Source organism: Cibotium barometz, chromosome 62 (assembly GCF_041138505.1).
Source record: "Cibotium barometz isolate CiBa-2024 chromosome 62, ASM4113850v1, whole genome shotgun sequence".
Classification (NCBI taxonomy): Eukaryota; Viridiplantae; Streptophyta; class Polypodiopsida; order Cyatheales; family Cibotiaceae; genus Cibotium; species Cibotium barometz.
The window spans coordinates 14,719,258-14,744,188 of NC_141107.1; the positions used below are offsets into that span (position 1 = coordinate 14,719,258).

Sequence of the window (24,931 nt, forward strand, 5' to 3'; positions counted from 1 at the left end):
GCAGCCAATAACGACATTTCAGCAGCCAAGTACAAACGATCGCAATCATAGCAGCCCGTCATCTGTGGTAGAATCCCTCCTTTGTAGTTGTGTGTTGCACAAAGCTAGCAGAAACTTGACCAGCCATAGATCAACCTGTCAAAGCGATCAACATCAGCCTGGCATCGCCTAGTCATGCGCAAGCAGGGATCGTGATCATAGCAAGTTGGCCATTAGCAGAAGCATTGAAGCCAGCACAAGCAATTGGCAGCCCACAGAAATTCAAGCATCCTTTTCTTCATATGTGCATGCAACAGCCTGCCTAGAGAGCATCGCATAGAAGACTTCAGAAGAAGCAGTTCGTGTCACCAACCTATGGAAAAACACAGAGAAGTCGCCAGCGAACCTGCAGAAAAACAGGAGCAAAAAAGAAAAAAAAGAAGAAGTGTTAAATTAACCTTATAATTCATTAAGAGTATGTTCCTATGCTATGTTCAAATCAAAGGGAAACATGTTGAAAAAATACACCAAAATATTATGTGACATTGGGGATACGGACTTATCGGTTCATATGGTCTATTAGCCAGCTCGGTTAAGTCTTTTTGGTGTGAACACTTTAGGTGTGAACTACCCCTTAGTAAGAGCCAAAAGATAGGGCCTTGGTGCCTATAAAAGGGTATTGTACTTGGTGGTTTCATGATGCTTTCATAATACAATCATTCTTGTGTTGTGCCCACTTTGCTCTCTCTTGTGACCGAGCTCAGCTACAGAGAGATGTCGCCCTTGGGGCACATACACACAAACAGGCCAGGATGCTCTTCCGACGCTTTGTGCAGAAGAAGAAGCGGGATTACCTGGCAAAGCTCGAGGCAGAGTTGTACCAATTATTCTTGAGTCATGACAATAAGAGGGCTTGGAAAATGTTCCAGGAGAGGCAGCCACCTACCCCGATCACGGCACCTGAGACTTGGCACGAGTATGCGATGTCCCTATATGATGTACCTGGACAGCCTCCCATTCCGCGCCTGCCATCACCTCGACCGGATCATTGTGTTTTCTTCACTTTGCGGATGGTGCTAGATGCGATTGATAGACTACACATAGGGAGGGCGCAAGATCATGAAGGTCTAGCAGCTGAACATTTCTCATATGCACGGGATACTCTAGCCCCAATCCTTGTACACATGTTTAATAGAGCTACGTGTGAAGGTTTCCCAGCTAGTTGGAGAGAGAACACTATTGTGCCGTTGCTTAAGAGCGGGGATCCCATGATGCTAGTAACTATCGTACAATCATGATTGGCCATTATCTGGCTAAGGTATACGGATCCATCTTGGAGCATGAGATGAGCCGGTGGGCAGAGAGGCAGGGACATAGAGCAACTGGACAGGCTGGTTTTAGGAGGGGATACACTACACTGGATCATATACTCACCCTCAGAGCTCTTATTGAGGAGGGACAAGCACGAGGACGGAGGATATATTGTTGTTTTGTGGACTTCCGCAAAGCATTTGATACGGTACCACGTGCCAGGCTTATGAGGAGACTACAGGATATTGGTGTCCCTGAGGAGATGCAGTGGGGAGTATACACTTTGTATGAGTCAGTGATAGGCAGAGTACGTGCCCCAGGGGGCTTGTCGGATGCAATGAACAGTACTATTGGGGTGAAGCAGGGCTGCCCGCTTTCACCCACGCTCTTTGGGCTGTACATTGATGAGGTCTCACACTATGTGGATAGATTGGGTGGCCCAGGGGCGACGAGCCTAGCTGGGGTGTTGATACCCATCCTACTATATGCAGATGACATTGTGCTTATCTCAGACACTCCTAAGGGACTACAAAGACACTTGGATGCATTGCAGTCTTTTTGTGTGGACAAAGATCTCACAGTGAACCTTAGTAAAACCAAGGTTATGACATTTAATACCACACAAGCATGGGTGACTAGAACACAGACGCAGTTTACGTTTAGAGGAGAGCCAGTTGAGTATGTAAGATCCTATGTGTACCTGGGGTGACCTTCAGAGGGCCGCGGTTTTCTATGAGGGAGGCAGCAGAGGCTAGACTAGCACAAGGATTTGCAGCTTTGGGGGCACTTGCGAGACAGTGCGCACACGTACAGTTTCAGGAGCCACACACGAAACTATGGCTATTTGACACTCTGGTTACATTGACACTTATCTATGGAGCAGAGATATGGAGGCCTAGTCTTTTCCATAAGAGGAGGGAGCCATTGGCAGGACAGGACGGACCAGAGAGAGACTATAATGATGGATGGCAGCATATGGAGAGGCCATTAGTGATGATGATTGCACGAATGATTCAGAGCAAGTCATCTGGACCACATGAGATCGTCAGGGCAAAGATGGGGGCTGCCCCAGTGGTTACTAAGGCTTTGTTATGTGCAGTTACTTTTCTCCATAGAATATGGGAGCTCCCTCAGCAGAAATACCCTCGCCTAGCACTCACTTCCTCCAAACAGCTTGCAGATGAGGGAGACACCCAGTGTTGGTATGCCCAGATGTGCACATGGCTGGCCTTGCATGGCATGAGTATTGATGCACTCCCGCCTTTTGCTTACAGCCTGGACTGCCCGTTCTTAGATCTCAGCCGTTCAGAGCTGAATCGGGTGATCAGGATGGACATTGTGAGACTAGATACAAAGAGGACATGGGTCAGGCCCCCGCAGCCATTGGGCACGAAAAGGGCACACTACCATAGTCATTTTCTACCTCTCTCTTCGGAGGGTTTATTATACGCCATGCTTACATGGACACACACCTCTCACATGGTATTCGGAGTGCTATTGGACAGATTCGCACCTCTTCACACTGTCTGAGGATAGAGACAGGTAGATATGAGGATATATCACTAGAGGACCGCATATGCCAGCTTTGCCATCAGAAGGTGGAGTCGGAGGAACACTATATATGTCGTTGTATTGTCTACTATGAGATCCGAGGGAGGTAGCACTGCCTGTTCCGTGAAGGCTTTGGACCTTTGCGTCGGATCATGGACTTTGAGGACCAAAGGTGCTTACAGCTCTTCATACTTGAGCTTAGACGCCACAGAGAGAGCCTATTGAGGGACAGGAGGGCAGTGGGACCAGAGCCGCCTAGACACAGAGCCCTCACAGATTTTTGCAGAGCCAGCACTGTAACCCCACCAGCCTCTACTCCCCCATCTACAGGCCTACCTGGCAGACCACCCTCCAGAGGAGTCACCCTGGACAGAGCCATTGCCGTTTGTAGAGCGAGATGCGCACGACCACGAGGATCGCGTCCACGACTCCCTCACCATCAGCAGATTCGAGCCATCATTGCCCGCCACCGGAGGAGTTTACCGCGACAATTCAGCAGTTCAGCTTTCAACTCTTAGCTCTCTTAGGATGTTACTATTTTCATTCTTTCTTTCAGATTTGTTATGATAGATCATCATCATCAGTTGTACCTTCTTTTGGTCTCATGGGCCATTTCAGCCTTTAGGAGACGTTAATATATCTATGCTGGCCGTCTTATACCTAGTATAAATATGAGGCTCCCCCCTTGTTCACATGCAAATCATCAACCCCACGTGGACTTTGGCGCCCTGCACCTCAGGCTACGTTTTTCCTCTTCTGCGTTTCATCACCTGCTGGACACTTTCGTTGTGCAGGTTCTTTGGCAGAGGCCGAATACCGGGCCCTCTATGATGCCACCATTGAGGTTATGTATCTTCGTCAACTTCTTTCCAACATGCGTGTCTCCATCGACACCGCCTCTACCATCTTCGTCGACAGTCAGAGTGCGATTGCCCTTGCTGGCAACCCTATTTTTTCTAACCGTACCAAGCATGTGGGTGTCCATTTTCACTTTAACAGGAACAGGTTGAGCTTCGTACCATCCAACTCTAGTACATTTCCACGGCAGACAACCAAGCAGATATCCTTACGAAGTCCGTCAACCGCCCCATTCTCGAGCGTCTTCGTAATCGGATTGGCATCGGTCCACCACCATCACCCTCCACACATTGAGAGGGGGATCTGCCTCTCCCTTCATTTTTTTTTACCATTTTTGTATCGGGCACATGAGTTAGTGAAAACCCCATGAGGGCACGGCTCCTGTGAAAACCCACTGCATTGCATTTTTTTCCATCCTGCATTCCCTATGCACAGCATTCTATTTTTTGTGTTTGGGGTGTATGTATGCATGAAAACCCAAAAATGGGCATTCATGCATGTGAAAACCTCTTGCATTGTGGCATTCTTCCAGTACTTCTCAATCCTAGTTGCCTATACTCTGGTCAATCACAAAAATCCTCATCTTCGACAACCAAATCTTTTTTTCCCCTCATCTTCTCTCATGATCCCTTTTTGGTCTGAGAGGGGGGGTGTGAAAATATACCCAAAACAAGTATTTAACCCAGCCCAAAAAGGACCGACTCCTATGCTGGCCGACTTATACCTCATATAAATATGAGGCTCCCCCCTTGTTCACACGCGAATCATCAACCCCACGTGGACTTTGGCGCCCTGCACCTCAGGCTACGTTTTTCCTCTTCTGCGTTTCATCACTTGTTGGACACTTCGTGGGCTGCACCTCATTGTGTGCATCGCCACCTCCTGCTGGTCAGAACACGGACGGCTCACATCAGTGTTATCGCCGCCTTACATCAGGTTCATCTACTGCGTTAACTGCTGCTGAACTGGCCGCCTATATCAGCCTCACATCAGCGTTTTCGCCGCCTACATCACGTTTACCTACAGCGCCTACTGCTGCTGGACTGGCTGCCTACATCAGGCTCACAGCAGCGTTTACATTGCCTACATTAGGCCTAACTTCATCGTCCACACCAGGGCTGACTTCATCATCTACATCAGGTTGTCTTCAGCGTTTGCATCAGGCTTATATCAGCTCTTTCATCAGGGTCACTCCAGCTCTGTTATCTGCGTTTTATGGGACAACAGCTCTCTCTACTTATTCGGAGTCATAGTAACATAAAAACCTGTTTTGCCCTCTCGAAACGGCACGAAACGTTTCGAAACAAAACGAAACCTGCCCATCGAAACGGTGTTTCGCCCAAATGTAAAGTGAGGTTAAAAAAAAGGGCGAAAGGTTTTTTTTTGCAAATGCAATTTTTGCCGTCGTTTCCGTCCTTGTTTGCTGCCCATTTACCACTTCACGCATCCGACGCTTCTTCTCGACCGCAACCTGTTGCTCCGCCTCTTCTCCACGTCCACTCCTCCTTTTCGCTCCTTCACTTCTTCTCCTCCACGCCTCCTCTTCCTCTTTCTCTCCTCCTCTACGGTCCACCCCTCCTCTTCCCTCCTTCTCTTTCCTCCTCTTTCTCTCCTTTTCTTGTCTTCCAACTTTCTCACCTCCTTCCCTTTTCTTCTTACCTCCCTCTTCCCTTCCAACTTGTTTCTTTCCTCCTCTCTTCCTCTCCTTTTCTTGGCCAAATTTTGAAAATACCAAAAAACCTACTCCCAAAATCATGAATTTCATACCCGCTAGTCCCAAAAAAATGTATCTTCATCTTTCGGTTGGCTATGTTATAAATTTGGTATCTATATATAAGAAGTGTCATTTCGAAACCTTTGCGTTTCATCCAAAACAGATGAAACGAAACGAAACAAAACCTTCAAAACGACGAAACGACGAAACGGACAAAACGTTTCATGTTACTATGTTCGGAGTCTCACATAGAGCTCGTGTACTGGACTTCATCTTTTATATACACATCACCATTGCATGCTGTGTGTTTTACTCTGATCTTTCATATATTTGGTCCTTTGGTCTCTTTTGTCCTCACAACATGATGAGTGAGTATTTGCAGAGGTGCACATGATGGGCATGTAATAGTGATATGAAAGGGTGTCGATGAATGGTGTCAAGGGATATTGACATGAAAGGTGATAACCACCTTCTTCATCTATTGTACATGCAATTCTCAATCGTGTATGTTTTTCTTCTTGCTGCCTGTGCATCTTCATTAATGTGAGAGGGAGAGGGAGAGAGTCACAAAATTTCAGACAACACCCATGTCCATGGTCAAGTGCACACATCCGCTCATCCTCTTGGTGCTTTGGTGGATATCTGCACTCTCTTCTCAGCAAGCATTCTCTTGGGCATCTGAAGATGAACGGTGGACAATCATCACCCAACAGATACTCATAACTACTGCACCAACTGGAGCATCTCCATTGAATGACCTCGGCTACTACGTGGAATGGCGGTACTCCAAGTACAGGAGATATTCATGGCTTGGATGATCCAAATGGGTCAGGGACCCCCTTGTGTAAATAGGCTAGAGCCAGGAGTATTTATTAGGTAGCGGTCGTTGTGGTCACCCTCATTATGTCCTCGTAGTACTCATGGTTCTGTGAGAGTCTTCTTAAGAAACTATTTGGGTGTTCCTAGTGTATTCCCATGTGTTACTTATTGAATTGAAAGTGTAGTTAGGTGGTGTCCCACACTAAAATCATTTTATCAATACTCTTTTTTGGGTGGACATTTTAGGCAGATATGTTATTTTATGCACTTTCAACAATGCTAAAGTTTGGCGCCTTGGTACAACTACGCTTCACAGAGCCAGATGCCTTCAGACCATTTTGGATTCCCCTTCCACGCAACATCCTTGCAGGTAGCATTGCACCTTCATTATGGCATAGTGGGAGTAAGACTCGGTTTTTATTCCTGCACAATATTATTTGATTGTAGGCTAAAAGTACAATGATAATCCATCTTCATTACACATAAATATAAAGCGACATAAAATTTGGGGACAATGGAATCTGAAGGAAGAATTTTACATTTAGTTCATTGTTCAACATAACTCTTTCAGGAGAACTATGAGTGTAAAGCTGATCATTGGAAGGATCCTTGGCTCCTCCCGTTCTCACAGCCAAATACAGAATTGGTTGTTGATTAGTTTCTCTCAAGAAACCACTAGAACCTTCGAAGATTTTTCTCTCTTGGGAATGGTTTTTTCAAGATTGAATTTGATACTCCAGAGTCAACCACTCAGGTGCTTTCTTATAGCCCTTTGTGTGTGGAAACAAAGATAGCCTTCTATATCATCATGACTTCAAATCCCACAACTCAATACAAACTTAGCTTTCTAGTGCTCCTCCGGCTGATGGTGATAAGGTTCTGCGTGTTTGTACCTCTCACAGAGGTGGTGATTGTCTGCCGAGCACAAGGTGGATGTTCATGGATGCCCATATTAGATGACCCTCTTGTCCCTGTTGGCAGTGATCATCAAAGCCGCCGACAGATCAAAGTATCCTTTTAGGATCCCCAATCTTATTGTGTTTGGTATTAAAAGTGATTATTGCATGATAATTTTTTCGTGAATTGGCAAATACTAGCTCCCAGCCAATCATTTAAGTAGCTTCACAAAGTTGAATATCCAAGTATCCCTCCTTATCTCCATCCATGTACCATCCTTGGGGTAAACCACCCACACCAATTTAAATGGCCTTCAGTTCTTTCTAATGCCATTACAGTTGCTGACTAGGAGGAAGAAGAAAGAGGCAAGATTCATGCCATCATTGAGCATCAGGGTCAGAATCAACTTTTTTTCCTTCAATTCAGCTGTGACTTCTGATTTGATGTGTTCTTTCAAATCTCCTTGACCACCATCTTGATGCACTACAGTCTTGTGTAAGTCTTTCTTCATCTCTTCTTTCACCTTTGCAACAATTTCTTCTTTCTGTGGGGTCCCAGTTGCTAGATTTGGATTGCATTCTGGGGTTGCGAGTCAGTCTTCTACTTCATGAAGCCACTCTTTGAGTGCAGCATTCTCCTCTCCTAATTCGTCAAGTTGTTTGAGCAAGTAAATAGGCTATTCATTCTTTCAGGTAATTGGAGGCCTTCTTGGTGACACCAAAGCACTTGCAAAGAATAGCTTCGTCATGCCGGAAAAGAAGCTTGTGAACCCACTTTTAACTAGTGTAGATAAGGTACCTTGTGTAGTTGAAATTGAGCTAGCTGGGAAAAAAATTTGCAAGAAAGAGACTCGTGTATTAAGTATGAAAGAATCAATACAAAATCACAGCTAGAAGCTCGAAATCATCATCATAGAGAGCAAGGTAATCGCAGCCACTCAAGGGTGCGATGATGCCAAGGAGTCCAGTGAGAGTCGACAAGAACATCTCATGATCCCACTCCCTCATGAAGAGAATGTGCTTGTTCGCGCTGATCCAGAAGATCCATGTATACGGGGTATGAATAATATCTCCCCAAATGGTACAAATTCACTAAGTGTCATAAATCTGGGTGCACTCAATCGCCTCAGTGCATCTGGCCCCCCATATCTACCAAGCAATGATGCTGGCAATAATCTCCCACGTCATATCAAGTCTCTCCAGGGATGGTGTGAAATGTGACCAAGGAATATCTTGAAGTGTGCAACTCCGGGCCATCCTCTGTGGATCGTGATGGCAGCGGAGCCATGGTCCTCGCCCTCAAAGAAAACCTATGGTCCAGACTGAGCCAGGCAATAGAGCCCCAAGTGATGTAGATAGTACCTCTCCTCAATTCGCCTAAAAGCTGAGCTATGGAGCTCCATATCATATAGGAAACTCTACAACTCCAAAGACAATGTTATACAGTCTCAGAGGCTATTGAGCATCTAGGGCAAGCTGGATCCACACCAGAGATAGCTCTCCAGTTAACATGCAGACCACTATGTAGCAATAACCAGAAGAAATGGGATATCTGGCTCCTCCTGTAAGAGTGCCAAAGCCAATGCCAAAACCTAATCTGAATCAATGGAGTAATACCAAAGCCTTCCTAGTGTGGCCTGAGGGTAGGAATCCTCAGAATCTGTCCGAGTAGTAATAGTCTGGATTCCTCACACTATAATTGAAGAAAGTCAAACTCTTCAACAATTGGCTGCATCAATCCATTCCCACTCATCGGGATCCCGTGGGACATGTTTAATGGGACATCCACCATAAAGCCATAGGCACCAAGAACCTTGAGTCACAAACTCAGGGGGAGGGTCAATAGACCAGTGCCTCTGTGAGCGACCCACAACTTTCACAGGGTAGAGGACAGCTCCGGGGATGAAGTCATGGGTGTCACATCTCATCAACTCCATCCAGCCAAGATATGTGGTCTCCCTGTTGGTCCTGGTCCAGCATGGCTACTAATACCTGCACCATTACAATTGTCATGGTAAAAGCACCCAGCCATCTAGGGTGATACATCATGGAATGTGCCAGTGAGCCACTCATGGGGGATAATTGCATCAATCTTCTGATTCCCCTTGAGGTATTGGGCGTAGGCATCTTTCTGTTTCATGGGAAGACTTCGAAGAGTGCCTGAATGTTGGTGCACATCTCACTCAGCCTAGCCACTTCATATAACCAGAGGCACCCAAAGGACGGCCACAGTCACATTCCAAGTAAATCCAAGTTATGCACCCCAATTGACTCTCACCAAGTCACTAACCCAAAAATCAACAGATTTATGCCAGTTTATAAGAGCTCTTGCAGAAAACAGAAATCCTCCAAGGCAATCCGAAAAGAATGAAGGAAAATCTGGGAGGCCTTGAGATACATAGCGGTAGACTCAAGCCAGATACCCTGGCAATGAGATATAGCAAGGGGGTCACAGGGCATCCCTGACGAACAAATCAGGATATGTGGAAGCACTATCCTCCTCACCACATGCTAGTATACGGCTATGAGCATCACTATACAAGCATGACACCTCTCTGATCCAATCCTGACGAGAGAACCCCATGCATCTAACGGTTCTTTCTAGAAAACCCCAATTGTAGTAGGGTTGGTTGTCCGGCACACTAAGTGGTGGCTCTTCTATGAACAGTATGTCCGGAGTCCTTGATGCTCACAATGCAATACAGAGACACTATGGAGAGAAACACAACACAAGTGACAAGATTGCAAGAGAACAAGACTGCAAAAGGAACAGGAAGCTGGAAGACACTTGCACTACTCCAGAACAGTGTTACATGTCCTTCACTGTACCTAGCAAACTCAGCAGAGGTCACAGTGAAGAGGATGACACACAACTCAAGCTGATGACAAGTGACTGAAGCACGCCTAGGCTAAGGCTACAATGTGGTATTAAGGATGAAGCATGGAGGATGTCCTTCATGATGAGTCGAGGGACCATATAAGCAGTCTGGCAAGACGTGATGAAGTCGGTAGAGTAAGTGGCATCTCCTATCTTTGGTAGATGCCCCGAGGTGGCAGCCTTTGGTGGAATCTCCTATCTCTGGGAGATGCCCATTGGAGTGTTAGTCGGTGCCTTCAATGCTAGTGCGTGCACCACTCTTTGTGTCCGTTGTGGTTGGCCTCCGCTTCCGATGGTCCACCGAATGCTCCGGGGTGGTACTCTAGGTTGACTCACTGAGACGGTGTTACACTCTTACGATGTGGTGGTGTTACACTGTTATGGTGTAGTGGGGTGACACTGTATGGTGGTCCCTCTAGTGTGGGCACCTTGCTCACCCCGCTTCCGATGGTCCACTGAATGCTCCGGGGTGGTACTCTAGGTTGACTCACTGTGACGGTGTTTTGTTGTTACGGTGTGGCGGTGTGACACTGTTACGGTGTAGCAGGGTGACAATGTTACAGTGCTCCATCTAGTGTAGGCACCCTTGGTGGCTGCAGGTCGCCCACCACTAGAGTTCTCACTGTCCTCGGTGAGGCAAAGAAGAATAAGCATATGTTAAAAGCAAATAATGGAATCCTCACATCTTGAAGATAGAGAATGATCATACCATGAAAAGTATAGAGATATTACACTGTGGGATAGGCAGCCTACAATTTGTCTTGCTTTCTTTCTTTTCCTCTTTTTTTTTTTTTGAATAAAGAATTGTAATAAAAGCAATGCGCCGGCATTTTTTAAGATGATCACCGTGGCTTGGTAGGAATTCCAGCTTCCCTCCCCAACCCGCGCTGCTCCTGCTAGATCCTCCCTCCATTTTTTTAAGCAATGGCTACCCAACAGCACCAAGTACTCATGAATATTGGCGTGGAGCTGCTTCTCACACCCCCTCTCAGCTCCTGGCTGTGAAACCAACCCCAAGGAGCTGGAGTGCCGCCTGAGCGTAGCCTGAGGTAGAGACTTCGTGAAGAGGTCCGCCGCATTGTCCTCCGTCGAACAATAAAGTAGCAAGATGTCACCCGCCAAGATCTTCTCACGTACAAAGTGATACTGTATCTCTATATGCTTGGTCCGGGCATGGAAAACCGGGTTCCGAGCAATAGCTATACAACTCTGGTTATCACACTGGATGACTGTGGGCTCCCTCTGTGGAAACCCAATCTCGCCTAGCAGCCTCCGCAGCCATACAACCTCACAAGCAGCACCACAAGCAGCCCGATACTCTGCCTCTGTCGAAGAAAAGGCAATAGTTGGCTGCTTCTTGCTGCTCCAAGAAACTGCTCTTGAGCCGAGGGTAAAAGTGTATCCTGAAGTAGATCTCCTCATGTCTGGATCTCCTCCCCAATCTGAGTCACTCCAACCTTGGAGCTTGACTCCATTCCCTCCTGTGTAAAAGAGTCCCAGATCCTTCGTACTCTGCAGATACCGCCGCAAGATCCGCAATCCTGCGTCCCAATGAGTCTTCAATGGCATCTGCATAAAAGAGCTCAACAGCCCCACGGAGAAGCTCAAGTCCAATCTGGTGTTCAGCAACCAGATCAATGAACCAACCAACTTCCGGTACTGTGAGGCATCAACTGGCTCACAAGGATCTGTAACGGTTAACTTTGTGTTCGGGTCCATCGGCGAAGTAATAGGCTTGCAGTTCTCCATCCCAAAGGCCTCAAGCAACTCAAGAACATACCGCTGCTGAGAGACGAAAAACCCCCTCTGGGTCTGCCAGATCTCCAATCCCAAGAAGAAGTGGAGTAAGCCTAAATCGGTCATCTCAAACTCCTTTGACAAGGCAGCCTTCGTCACTCCGATGTGCTCCACATGACCGCCGGTGAGAATGAGATCATCCACATAAAGGATGATAAGTGTGACCATGCCGCGTTCCCGAAAGAGATACAGGTTCGGATCTGCAACCGATCTCTGAAATCCAGTCCGAATAAAGAAGGAATCAATCTTCTGATTCCAAGCCCTGGGAGCCTGCTTAAGACCATACAAGGCCTTACGTAACCTGTAAACCATCCCTTCCGATCCTGGAACAATAAAGCCTGGAGGCTGCTCAACGTACACCTCCTCCTGCAGGTCACCATTAAGGAACGCAGATTTTACATCCATCTGGTACACGGGCCACCTTTGAGAAGAAGCAAGGGCAAGAACGGTCCGAATCGTGGTCATCCGCGCTGTCGGTGCAAAGGTATCCTCGTAGTCGATGCCTGGCCGCTGAGCATAACCCTTAGCCACGAGCCTGGCTTTGTGTTTGTCCACCGACCCATCAGCCGCGTACTTGGTCTTAAAGACCCATTTGACACCAATGACTGACCGCTTCGACGGCCTCGGTACCAACTCCCAAGTGTGGTTCTTCTCGATGGCGTCAAGTTCCACCTGCATGGCTTTCCTCCAAGTATCCTGTGAAAGGGCTTCCTTTACGGAAGTGGGCTCTTTATCCCGCATGATACGAGACATCAGAGCATAGTTCATCTGAAGAAGCTCCGCCGTGTTGCTTTTATCTCGGACTCGATGTGATCTTCGAGGGCCGTCCTCTGTGGTCCACTCGGAGGGTAGCTCCGTGACACCCGACTCCCGAAGGGTGTCTAACAACCACCTAGGTACTCGAACAGATCGTGGAGCCTCCTGTGGTCGCGGGGGCTCAACTCCAGCTGCGGGCTCAACCTCCTGTGATGGCTGAGGTGGATCAACTGGAGTAGTAAACTGGGAATCATCATCAGACTCCTCTAGATCTCCAAGAAGTGGCGGCTCCTCGACAGTGGATGTTGGAACATGCTCGTCAAAGACCACATCCCGGCTGACAACAATCTCGTTCCTCTCTGGATCATACAACCTGTATCCCTTGGAAAGAGAGTTATACCCCACAAATACCAGCTTGCGGGACTTGGAGTCAAGCTTCCCCCTCTGCTTCTTCGGAATATGTACATACGCGTCACTCCCAAAGACACGGAAGTGCGAGACATCGGGTTTCCTGCCAAAATATGCCTCAAATGGAGTCATATGGGGTACAGAAGTCGTCAGAGAGCGGTTAATGGTATGGACAGCTGTTGCCACAGCCTCACCCCAAAGTGGACGAGGAAGATCACGATGCTCCAGCATGGTCCTCGCCATCTCCACCATAGTCCTGTTCTTACGTTCAACAACTCCATTCTCCGAAGGCGATCCGGTATTGGCCAATTCTCTCTTGATGCCATGATCTGCACAAAACCGGAAAAATACAGTCGAGGAGAATTCACCTCCTTTGTCAGCCCTGAGAGTCTTGACCTGGAATCCAAACTCTCTCTCCACCATCACGTGCCAATCCTTGAACCGAGCAAAAGCCTGGGAATCCTTTCCGAAGCAGGCTTCCAGGCGGGCTTCGAAACCATTGGAGTTGATTCACACTGACTTGTGTGGACCACAGCAGATACCATCCTTGGGAGGATCTCTCTACTTCATGCTGCTTATTGATGATTGTACCAGATTCACGTGGATCTACTTTCTTTCCCAGAAGGACTTGTGCTGCTTACCACGTATGCAAGAACTGCAGCGTCCTTGCCTATTTCCAACATCTGGCAAGCCAACCACCATCTGGTCCCGGAAGGCGCGCTGCAAAGCATCCACATTTAAGTGGCCAAAACGAAAGTGCCACAAATCTCCGACCTGAGAGCCTGTCAATGAGGAGAGTGCAGAGAGCTTGTAGATGCCATTCTCCACACCGCCTTCCCAAACAACTTTGCCTGTCTCACGGTCCCTTAGAGCAACTGAATGCTCCTCAAATTCCACCCGAAAGCCAGTCTTGCATACCTCATGCACTGACAAAAGATGAAAGCCCAGAGCAGGGACATAAAGAACACGGGAAGCATGCTTGCCCCCCTTGCCGTCGGGAATAATCTCCATCCGGCCCTCACTATGAATCGGAATAGTGGAGTTATCGCCAATAAAGATACGACCGGACTGTCGTTTCAGATCATCCAGAAAGAAGTCACGGGATGGAGTCATGTGCCTGGAAGCACCACTGTCGAGAATCCATTCCCGGGTATCCTTCGCGGTGAAGCCAACTGCCTCCTCGCTCGATGATGATGAAGCATCGGAGTCCACCATCTCCAAGTGCACAAATGCCGGAGTCTTCGCAGCTGAGGCTGAGGAATCAGCACTCTTCCCTGTCCGCTTAGGGAACTTCCTCCAGTAGTGGCCTTTCTCGCCACAATCATTACACGATCTTTCGGCCTTCAGCTTCTCTCGTTCTGGATCAGGCTTCTTCTCAAAAGACTTCTCCGGTGAAGCCTTCCCTTTGCCCTTGTTGGTATTACGGCCTTTCGACCGTTGGCCAGTTAAGGCCTCCAAACCTCCACCGTGAGGAGGGTTCGTGAAACGTTCCTCCTGGTCCAAGACCATTGGCACAAGCTCCTCCCAAGTAATGGTGCTGAGCCTGCCACTCGTGATCAACGAGGAATAGAAGCGGAATACTGGCCAGGCAAGTGGGAAAGTAACGTGATGGCAATATCTTCGGATGATATCTCTTTCCCAGCTTGAAGGACTTCCTGCTGAAGGGCCTGCAACTTGTTAATGTGTTCCCGCATCGTCGAAGACTTTGCAGGGTTCATAACCTGCATCTGCACTTCCAAGGATATCCGCTTCATGGGTGACACCCTGTTGTACAAAGAAGCCAAATGCTCCCATATGCCTCTCGCCAGCGTCATGTGCTTCACATGGTTGATCACCTGTGGGTGTGCAATTGAGGAATATAAACGACCGGACCCTGGCGTTGACACGGTCCCACATGTGTGCCTGTGCCTCTCGGTCCTTCCTCGTCGATAATAACTCCCCTTCCTCAGCTTCCGGCCGTGGCACCCCTATGATAATAAAATCAGCAAGGTCATATGACTCCAGAACTGACTCCATCATGACCTTCCAGATGCCGTAATTGGACCCGCCCAACTGACGATCCACTGGGAACGTGGGGAGAGTCGGAATCTTCACGTGCTTCTCAGCCATCTCTAGTAAATCTGCCATCTCGGAGAGTAACCTGAAAGGGTGGGTGGGTGGAAAAAATCTGAAAATCTGAAAATATGCAAGTGGCTGTCCAGCCCCTTTGCCCGCCTTCCTCTTGCACCTTCTCTTTCCGTTCAGCCCGAAACAGTCCACCGATCAGCAACCTGTTGCTCCCCCTCTTGCTCAGAAAAACGCCCAAGATCTCCTAGAGCCTAGGGCTCTGATACCATGTCAGAATATGCAGCGGAAATGATAACCAAACTTGGGTAGACAAGAGCAAGTAGACTGCAGAAAATAATCAGCACAAGAAACACAGAGAGATAGGTGTGTAAACTCTTTTCTATACACAAGATCCCGAAAAACTGAATGAGGAAGTGGTGGGGGCTGAGGGGCAATATATACAACTCCATGAGGGCAGTCGGCCAGTTACAGATAGTGCCCACGACTGAGAAAAACCCCACGACTGATAAAATAGCAGTCGGCCAGCAGCCTGATGCCTACGACTGGTGCAAGAGCAGTCGGCCAGCAGCCCAGATGCCCACGCCTGAAGAAAGTCCAGTCGGCCAGCATTGGGGTGCTCCTGGCATCACCTGGCAGCCCTCCCACCACTAGGAAAAAAATGGGAAAAATAGGAAAAAAATACGGGGAGTGTGGAAAAATGATATACGGGCGGGCACACCCACAACAGAGGCCCTGGTGTATACAAATAGACAGGAGATGACTTCTAACAATCATGCCACCTCGTCCACAAGCCCACTCATTCACATAAAACCGGTCTAGTTTGGAAAGGTTGGGGCCTGTACTCCTCCTGTTGGATCTTGAGAAGCACAGGCTCCCGTGGTTGCGTCCGAACTCCGGTAAATGCCAAGGGTCCTGTTCCCTCAATGCTAGATCAACTCCTCCTAGGCCGAGTACTCTGTGCCTGAAACTGTAATGATGCCATCTTCGAGTTTGTCCTCTGCCTTATTCATCTCATCCCAAAATGAGTGGATAAGACAAACAAGCCAATGGCGGCTGATTACACTGCTTGGGATTGGTTATAAAATCTTGCCAAAAGCAGTTAGTATAAGGTTGCAACCGATCTTGTAGAATGCGATTCATCCTACTTAGAATGGGTTCCTACAAGGGAGGAGTATTTTTGGCAACATACCATCCTTTTGGGAATGAAGTGGAATGGGTTAAGGCGAGCAACCAGCCCTTAGCCATTCTAGTTCTTGACTTTGAGAAAGCATATGATACAGTTACTTTGAGAAAGCATATGATACATTTGATTAGTGTAGCCACCAAGGGCGCCCACACTGGACGGACCAGCGTAACAGTGTCACACTGCTACACCATAACAGTGTCACACCGCCACACCGTAATAACGTAACACCATCACAATAGGTCATAGAGTACCACCCTGGAGCATTTGGTGGACCATCAGAAGCGGAGGCGCACCACAACGGACACAGAGAAGTGCACGCAGCGGCATTGAAGGCACCAGCTGACATCTCCCAGAGATAGGAGATTCTACCAAAGGCTGCCACCTCGGGGCATGTACCAAAGATAGGAGATGCCATCTACTCCACCGACCTCACCACGTCTTGCCGGACTGCTTATATGGTCCCTCGACTCATCCTGAAGGACATCCTCCATGCTTCATCGTTCATACCACATTGTAGCCTTAGCCTAGGTGTGTTGCAGTCACTTGTCATCAACTTGAGCTGTGTGTCATCCTTTTCATTGTGACCTTTGCTGAGTGTGTACGTGGTACAGTGAAGGACATGTAACACTGTTCTGGAGTAGTGCAAGTGTCTTCCAACTTCTTGTGCCTTTTGCAGTCTTGTTCTCTTGCAATCTTGTCACTTGTTGTGTTCTGCTCCATAGTGTCTGTGTGTCGCACTGTGAGCATCGAGGACTCCGGACATACTGTCCAGAGAAGAGCCACCACTTACTGTACCGGGCAACCAACCTTGCTATAGGTACACTAAAATTTGGCACGTTCGAAAATCTGCTCGCTGAAGCTCCCCGCCTCACCCTGCGCTGCGCACCCTCGCTCCCCCCCCCTCCTCGCGCCTGTTTCCTTCCGCCCCCCGCTTGCTTCCCTCTGCTCGCCGCTGCGCCCCCCCTCTCCTTCCTCGCTGCTGCGCCGCCCCCCCCTCCTTCCTCGCTGCTGCGCCCCCCTCTTCGCCATTTCGCCTCCCCCCCCCCCGCTGCCGCCTGTTCGCCATCACCCCCCCGCTGCCGCCTGTTCCCCCCCGCTGCCGCCTGTTCGCCATCCCCCCCCCGCTGCCGCCTGGTTTCATCCCCCCCCCCGCTGCCGCCTGGTCGCCCCCCCGCCTCTTCGCCTGCTATCGCCGCCTCCATTCAGCAGCGCCCCGCCTCCCTCCTCCTCGCGTTGTCGCCGCCCCCCCCCCTCTGGGCCTCTCCTCTTTTCGCCGCCCCCCCCTTCCCTCCTTTGTCGTGCTGCTTTTCACCCCTTGGGGGTTTTTGGTTTTTTTTCCCTCTTCGTCTTCCGTCCTTCCGCCTCTTGGTGTGCAGCCCGTTTCTTGCAGGGTTTTCCGCTTTCGCCTCGCCTTCGCTTGAGCTTCAGACTCTGATGGAGACTCCTCCCGCCTCGTCTCAGAGGGACTCTTCCGCAGCCCCCTCGCCCGCCACCGAGGTCCTCCCCATCAGGCTTTCTCTTTCGCCGGAAGAGGAAGCGAGCCTCACCGCAGAGGTGGAACGCCTTCAGGCTCACTCCACCATCTGCCGTATAGTCGGCACTCGCCCCAGCAGAGGGGAGATCAGGGATCTACTTCAGGCTCGCCTTCTTGCAGATGTGGGCAAGATCCTTGATGTACAGCTCTTGGGCCGGGGACATTATCAGATCGAGTTCGAGGCCGCCCAGAGCGTTGCCAAGGTCCTTGCCATGAGTCCTCTGGATATCAGGGGTGCTCGGGCTTTCTTCAGGCCTTGGCAGCATGGATTTGACCCAGCTGCGGCGGAGCAGGGAGAGCGCCTCTTCCATATTACAGTTTGTTTCCCAGGTCTCCGCCGGGAGTATCTTCCGCTCCTCTCCAGGCTCGGAGCACTGGTGGGCTCGGTTCTTGAGACGGGCCCCTCAGCAGCTTCAGTGGTGGCCAGAGCAGCTGGGCTACCTTCGGTCAGAGTGTTAGTATCTGACATCTCCTCCCTTCCTAAGGTCATTCAGCTACCTAGGATAGGGGGGGGGTGGATTGATCAGAGAGTGGAGTTCTCGGGGCTCCCGAACCAGTGCTTCATTTGCAGGCAGGTCGGTCATTTGGCCAAGGCCTGCCCTCGCAGGAGACCTCGACCCTCACCACAGCAGCAGGCCACGGATGGCCCGCCCACAGATTCGGCTCGGCAGGCTGCCTCAGGGACACCTGCTCAGGCCACAGAGACCTCGGAGTGGCAGCCTGGACAGGGGCGCCGTCGAGGGAGACAGCCACAGCAGCACGCCCAGGTACCGCTGCAGCAGCAGCCACAGTCTCAGCCTCACTGGGTTCCCGTGAGGAACAGATTTGCTCCCCTTCAGGAGGAGACCCCTGCAGCGACCGAGGACCAGGAGATGCCAGCTCCCCCTCCTTCACCTCCCCCACACCCATCCCCTCCCACCGCCTCGCTTCCACCATCGCCTCCTCCCGCCCCCGCTCCGGTCTCGGCAGCGGCTCCCTCTCCTCCTCCCTCGCCTCCCCCTCCTCCCCCTCCGCCCGCCTCGCCTTCCCGGGAGGTCCTGGCAGCTCCCTGGCGCTCACCTGCAGTCCGGAGGGCGCTGAGCACTGACCTCGCTCGAGCATCACAGAGGAGACCTATGCCGATTAGGGCCTCACGGATTTCATCTATTCGTAGTCGGCTGAGTCGCCTCGGCATTCGACAGCGCTCGGCGGCGTTTGATTATACCTTCACACGGCTTTTTGGAGCAGAGGGCCCCCATGAGCCAGCACCCATCCGAGTGCATGTAGTGATACCTCCGGCCCGCGGGGAGGAGGCACTAGACTCAGCAGTGGCCTTCTCGTTCCCTCTTTGTGGACCTTGTGACCGGGAGTGGACTCTAGAGCTCGCTCTCAGCACGTTGAAGACTCAGGCAGTTGAGTTTTCACATCACATGAGCGATTTGGAGGTTACAGATGTGCTAGGCCGACTTTGGGAGTTGGCTCATTTTGTCTTGGATCCCGGGGGTGTGGATACATCCGGGATTCGGCATTTGGTCGTGCGCATAGTTGCAGATTTGGCGCGCGACCCAGGATATGTGAGCATTCACGAGGTTACTATGTCAGAGCAGGAGGCAGTCGCCATGGGTCACAGCCACTGGCGCCTGATCCGGGATTCTTGCAGTACACCGGGTGGGCAGACTCGCAGCCGTTCGGATGGGGACTACTCTCCATCCAAGCCGCTTGCGAAGGCCCGCCGTACGGCTGAGACAGCATCCACCTCAGTAGGACATCCATGAGGATCATCTCATGGAATGTACAGGGCCTTGGCGGAGCACACTTTATACGCTATCGAGGCTGCTTGAGGCAGGAGCTACAGAGATGTCTGGTTGGTGGCAGCATTGACATTCTGATGATGCAGGAGCACCACTTGGGTGAGAGCAGGATCCGGAGATATGGTTCGGTGATGCCTGGTAGATGGGACACTTTCTGGTCTGCAGGGTTTGGTCCGTTGGGTGGACAGGGAGGAGTATGCATGGTTATTGCAGATGCATGGCGGCAGGCCATTGTGGACCGAGGGATCATTGTGCCTGGTAGAGCACAGTATGTCATTCTGAGGATGCATGATGAGCTATTGGGTGTGCTCAACATCTATGCGCCCAATCATGCTAGTGCCAGAGCAGAGTTCTGGACTCAGGTTACAGATGCATTGCCAGAGGCCGCACATTGGTGTGTTGGGGGAGACTTCAACATGCTTGAGGACCCGGCAGATAGGGTGGGAGGCAGTCATGTTACAGTGCACGGCACGGAGCTTGCAGCTTGGGACCGGTTTTGTATGACACTGAGGATCACTGATGCATGGCAGCATGGGGCTTTTTCCCGGTCTCAGGACAGTCTTAGTTTCTCTCGGTCGGATCGCCGGCAGGGAGGGACTAATCTATCTCGGATTGATCGCTTTTATGTGGGCGATTGGTTGGGGGAGCGAGGGGGCTCCGTCGGCATTCTTGCTGGCACCTCATTTTCAGATCATGCGCCAGTTATACTGACTTTGGAGGAGGGGACACGGGAGCCCAGCTTGCAGTTGAGGATCCCAGAGAGGGTACTTGCAGACCCCAGTCTCGCTGAGGACATTGAGAGGATCTGGCATGATAGTCAGTGCTCAGACCAGGATGCAGCGGGCCAGTGTGCCCAGGGACTCATTGATCTTAGCTCTTTTCTACACGCTGCAGCTTTGACACGACTGGGAGAGATTCGCGAGCGGGAGCAACGGCTGAGACGCAGCCTTGCTTCGCTACAGCGCCTTCAGGAGCAGCAGCCTGCATGTGAGTGGGTGGCGTCCCAGCTGAGCCAGGCACGCCAGGAGGTTAGAGAGGCAGAGGAGCAGAGACAGGAGTTTTACTATCGTCGTCAGGCCTCTCAGTGGACGCAGCTTGGTGATAGAGTGACTGGGGAGTTTTTTGAGATCACTGGACCCCGTCATGCGCGAGCAGGGGTTCGCCAGCTTGCTAGACCGGATGGATCGATAGCTACTGAGCTCGGGGAGATCAGAGCCATTGCCACTGCTTTTTATCGTGACTTGCTTTCAGCGGAGCCAGCCACTGAGGATCGAGATGTATGCAGACAGACTGTGTGGGCCCATGTGCAGAGGAGGGTCACAGACCATATGCGCACAGTTCTAGGTGCGCCTCTGTCAGAGATTGAGCTTGCCGAGGCCTTGAGGGTCCTGCCGCGACATAGTTGCTCAGGGGAGGACGGACTGACGCCGGCCTTTTTTATGCGCTATTGGGACCTTTTGGGGCCAGGCCTCCGCAGGGGCTTTCAGCATGTTTTGGACACTGGGGTGATGCCGCAGAGCTTTTCAGAGGGCTTGATCTATCTTATCCCCAAGGGGGAGGGAGTATCGGATGACATTCGGCATTGGAGGCCTATTACGATCCTCAATACTGTATACAAGGTCTTGGCAAAGGCCTTGAGTTTGAGGATCCAGCCCTTCCTGGGGGAGTTGATTCATGCTACTCAGACAGGATTTGTCAAGGAGCGCAGTATCCTTGACAACATCTTTACTTTCTGGGAGGCGACGGCCCGAGCTAGGTTTCTTGGCGAGGACTTGGTCGTGATGCTTCTCGATTTTGAGAAGGCATACGATAGAGTTGATTGGGGATTCTTAGAGGGCACTATGCTACGCCTGGGCTTTGAGCCAGGATGGATCAGAGGGGTGGCAGCTTTGTATTCCACAGCTCGCAGCCAGGTGCTGATTGCAGGAGGTCGGGGGCCGAGTTTTGAGCTGACCAGATCAGTCCGTCAGGGGTGTCCTCTCGCCCCTTTCCTTTTTCTCTTCTTTGCGGAGGCTATGAGTATGTATTTGACGGCAGAGGAGGTTGGTTTGAGAGGACTTCAGCTCCCAGTCCGGGGGGAGGATTTGCTTGATGCTGAGTTTGCAGACGACACGGGCTTATTTTTGCATGGCCAAGAGGCCAATCTTATTCGGGCAGAGCAGTCGCTCCAGGTTTTTAGTGCAGCTTCGGGAGCATTGATCAATTGGCGCAAGACAGTGGCCTTTTGGATCAGTAGTGCTCCCACTCCGGCATGGAGTCCGGACCCCGGTTTTAGATGGATCCCTCCCGGCACAGCAGTGCGGTATTTGGGATGCCAGATTGGCCTCGATTTGTCACCTGAGCAGCAGATTGCCCCGCTTCTTCTGAGCATTCGGAAGAAGCTATTGTATTGGAGTACAGCTCGACTATCCTTGGCTGGGAGGGTGGTGGTGGCAAATCAGGTGCTGTTAGCGACCATGTGGTACATTACGTCTTGCTGGATTTTTTCGAGCTCTTGCATCAGCCAGGTACAGAGGCTGATCAGGAACTTTCTGTGGTCTGGGCGGGACGGTCAGCCAGCTCGGGCAAAGGTTGCATGGGCAGTTATTACACTCCCGCTGGCTCAGGGCGGTTTGGGCATTATAGATCCAGTCGATCAGAGTAGAGCCTTATTGGGGAAGCTTATTGTTCGGGGGTTGCTTCCAGGCGCTGAGCCTTGGAAAGAGCTCCTCTTGCAGCGATTGCAGGCCCGGGCGCCTCCTGCAGGGGGTACTTGGGCACCAGAGATTCGCTGGATATTCATAGAGATGAGGAGGACAGGCCTCAGTAGAGGATGGGAGGACAGATTTGCTTTGAGTATCCTGAGAGCTTGGGAGCTACTGAGACCGGGGCTATCTCAGCGGCCTCCGTCTTGTGTTGAGGAGCGGGCCAGGCAGCCGCTCATCTGGAGCCCAGCGGTTCGTACAGAGCAGGGTCATATGCTGGGTTCTCGGCCTCGTCTAGCCTGGGGACCTTTAGCGGCAGGCCCAGCTCGTAGTTTTGGAGACTGGCAGGCTTTCTGCAGTCTACCAGAGGAGACCCAGGTGGAGAGGTTGAGTCACTTCAGAGGGGGGTTGATTATGAGGGATGATATTCAGGAGGCACTTTCAGAGGAGTGGTTCACACCTCTCGAGCCAGTGGCCCCACGGTGGATGGGTGCCTTCACACAGTTGGAGATCCTGATTGCTGTCAGAGCTAGCACTGAGGATGGCAGATGCCTCTATTATGAGATTCAGGATGAGGGCCGACTCCAGAGAGTGGAGGTGGAGTCGCCTTTGGTTGCAGAGTGCACCTTTCAGAGGATTCGGGCAGTGGCTGCCGCTTCTCGGAAGTGGCACATTGACCCCGACCCTGCTGACGTGCTCCCGGATTGGCGTATATGGGCATATGCAGCGCGCCCCTTGGCCCGGCTACAGTGGGACCCCGGAGAGTACGAGTGGCATGATCCTTATGCATCCCTTGAGGCCACAGAGATCACATTTTTCCAGTATACTGTTCGGCTGGGACGGCATATTTTGACGGCGAGGAGGACGGTTTCTCCAGCGGCAGCGGGGCATTGGCGATTGCAGGGACTATCACAGGAGTTCCTGGAGGATTTCTGGGCTCGACTCTGGGCTAGTCGACAGGCCCGCAGGATCTCGGCTTTTCAGTGGCTGGTCGCCCACAGGGGCTCAGCAGTTGGCACTTGGCTTGTTTATAGCGGTCTTCCGGCGGCTTGCGTCCGATGCGGCCACCCTATGGAGACACAGAGACATTGCCTTTGGGACTGCCCTCAGGCACAGCAGATTTGGCTGCGGATGCTGCGTATTCTAGCCCCCCTCTCTCCAGAGGGTATGTTTACGTGGGGTGCCGCTGCTTGGTCGACTTCGTCAGGGCCTGCTATGGGCTATGAGATGGAGCAGGGCAGTCAGGCCATCAGATTTATTAGGGGCCAGCCTCGCCTGGTTCCGGCACCGGATTTCTCGTCCGACAGCTGGACACAGGACAGGGATTTACGATGGGAGCTCCTCAGCAGCCTCACCATCTGGTTCACCTGGAGGGCCCGGTGCTTCACGGCCTTTGAGGGGAGATTAGAGCCACCAGCAGAGACTGTTCGGGGGATTTGGCAGGAGTTGATCCACACCCTGCGAGGACAGTACGACCGCATCCGGGGAGACTGGGATGAGGCGATTTTACGGCGCCAGGCCTTTCATACCACTTGGCGCTGCGGCCCGTTCTACACCCTACACACGGGATCCCCCCGTTGGCACTACAGGCCACCTGTTTGGCTCTTCCCCCCCCCCATTGTATGATTTAGCCGCTCAGTCCTTTAGACTGATGCTTGTATTTTGCAGCACCTAGGGAGAGTCTCCCGGGCTGCCATGATGTATTCACTGCTCTTCTCTCTGTTAGGAGCAGGAGAGATCTCTTTTGTAGCCCTACGGGCGTTTTTTTTACATAACTAATGAAAGGATCTTTTCTCGGAAAAAAAAAAAAAATTTGGCACGTTCGGTGGGACTCTCGAAACTTGGGGTCCTGTTAGCTCACCCTTTTCTTTGCGTTGCGTCCTCTTTGCATGCCCAATACACCCTCCCATGGTAGTCCGGTCAGCCCATCCAAAAGCCCTCTCTCAATACGCTGCTACAGTTGGAAGAGGTTCAATTATGTACCACCTAGGGACCCTCTTCCACCTCTCCCTATGGCCGGTAACCTTGGTAATCCCACTCTCAGTAACAATGCTGTATGCCAAGGCAACCCTCCTGGTTTGGCCAATCCTCTTGGTGCAGAACCCCTTTCCACGGTGCTGGGCCAAGTCAATGTCAAGCTCCCAACCTTCAAAGGCTCTTCCACTGAAGACGTGGATGACCACATCCGGCAATTGATCTCCATATGCCAGAGCCACGGACTTGAGCGGGAGGATGCTTTCTTGGTACTCTTCCTGTCCACTCTCCAAGGCTCTGTAGATAAGTGATTCAGTCAATTTCCAGTAGACCATTTTGTAGACTGGACTACCATGAAGAACACCTTCCTCTGCACCTTCCGTCTTGGTAACTATGAGGACCACATTCTCTAGGACTCGGGAGGCTACAACTGCTACGAGAGGAGAGGGTGTCAGACTCCAACTCAAAGATTGAGGAATTGAAGACTCAAAAGAAGCAAAGAAGGGCCTATGGTGTGCTATATGCCAGTCACTTGGACACACCGTCCAAGAACCCAAAGAGGAGGTACTGCTCCTTTTGCGAAAAAGGACATGAAGACAAAGATTGCTACTACCTGAAGGGGTTCCATCAACTTCATCAGCAACAAACTCCTCACCCTGCCTTGACAGCCCCCAACCTAGCCCATTATGCTATAGTCGACCTTGCCGTTCCACAAACCTTGTTGCCCTT

At 51.0% G+C, this 24,931-nt stretch overlaps 1 protein-coding gene and 1 pseudogene across 2 annotated transcripts in view; both read left to right on the top strand.

Moving 5' to 3' along the window:
- LOC147604169 (putative polyamine transporter At1g31830) overlaps positions 1 to 24,931 on the top strand; it is a 99,601-nt gene that overhangs the window by 62,240 nt on the left and 12,430 nt on the right. For both annotated transcript variants that reach the window (XM_086795455.1, XM_086795456.1), the window contains exon 7: positions 6,479 to 6,602. In XM_086795455.1, coding sequence (XP_086651581.1) covers positions 6,479 to 6,602 — 124 coding nt within the window. The remainder of the gene's footprint in view (positions 1 to 6,478; positions 6,603 to 24,931) is intronic.
- On the top strand, positions 1,274 to 4,952 carry LOC147604170 (uncharacterized; annotated as a pseudogene).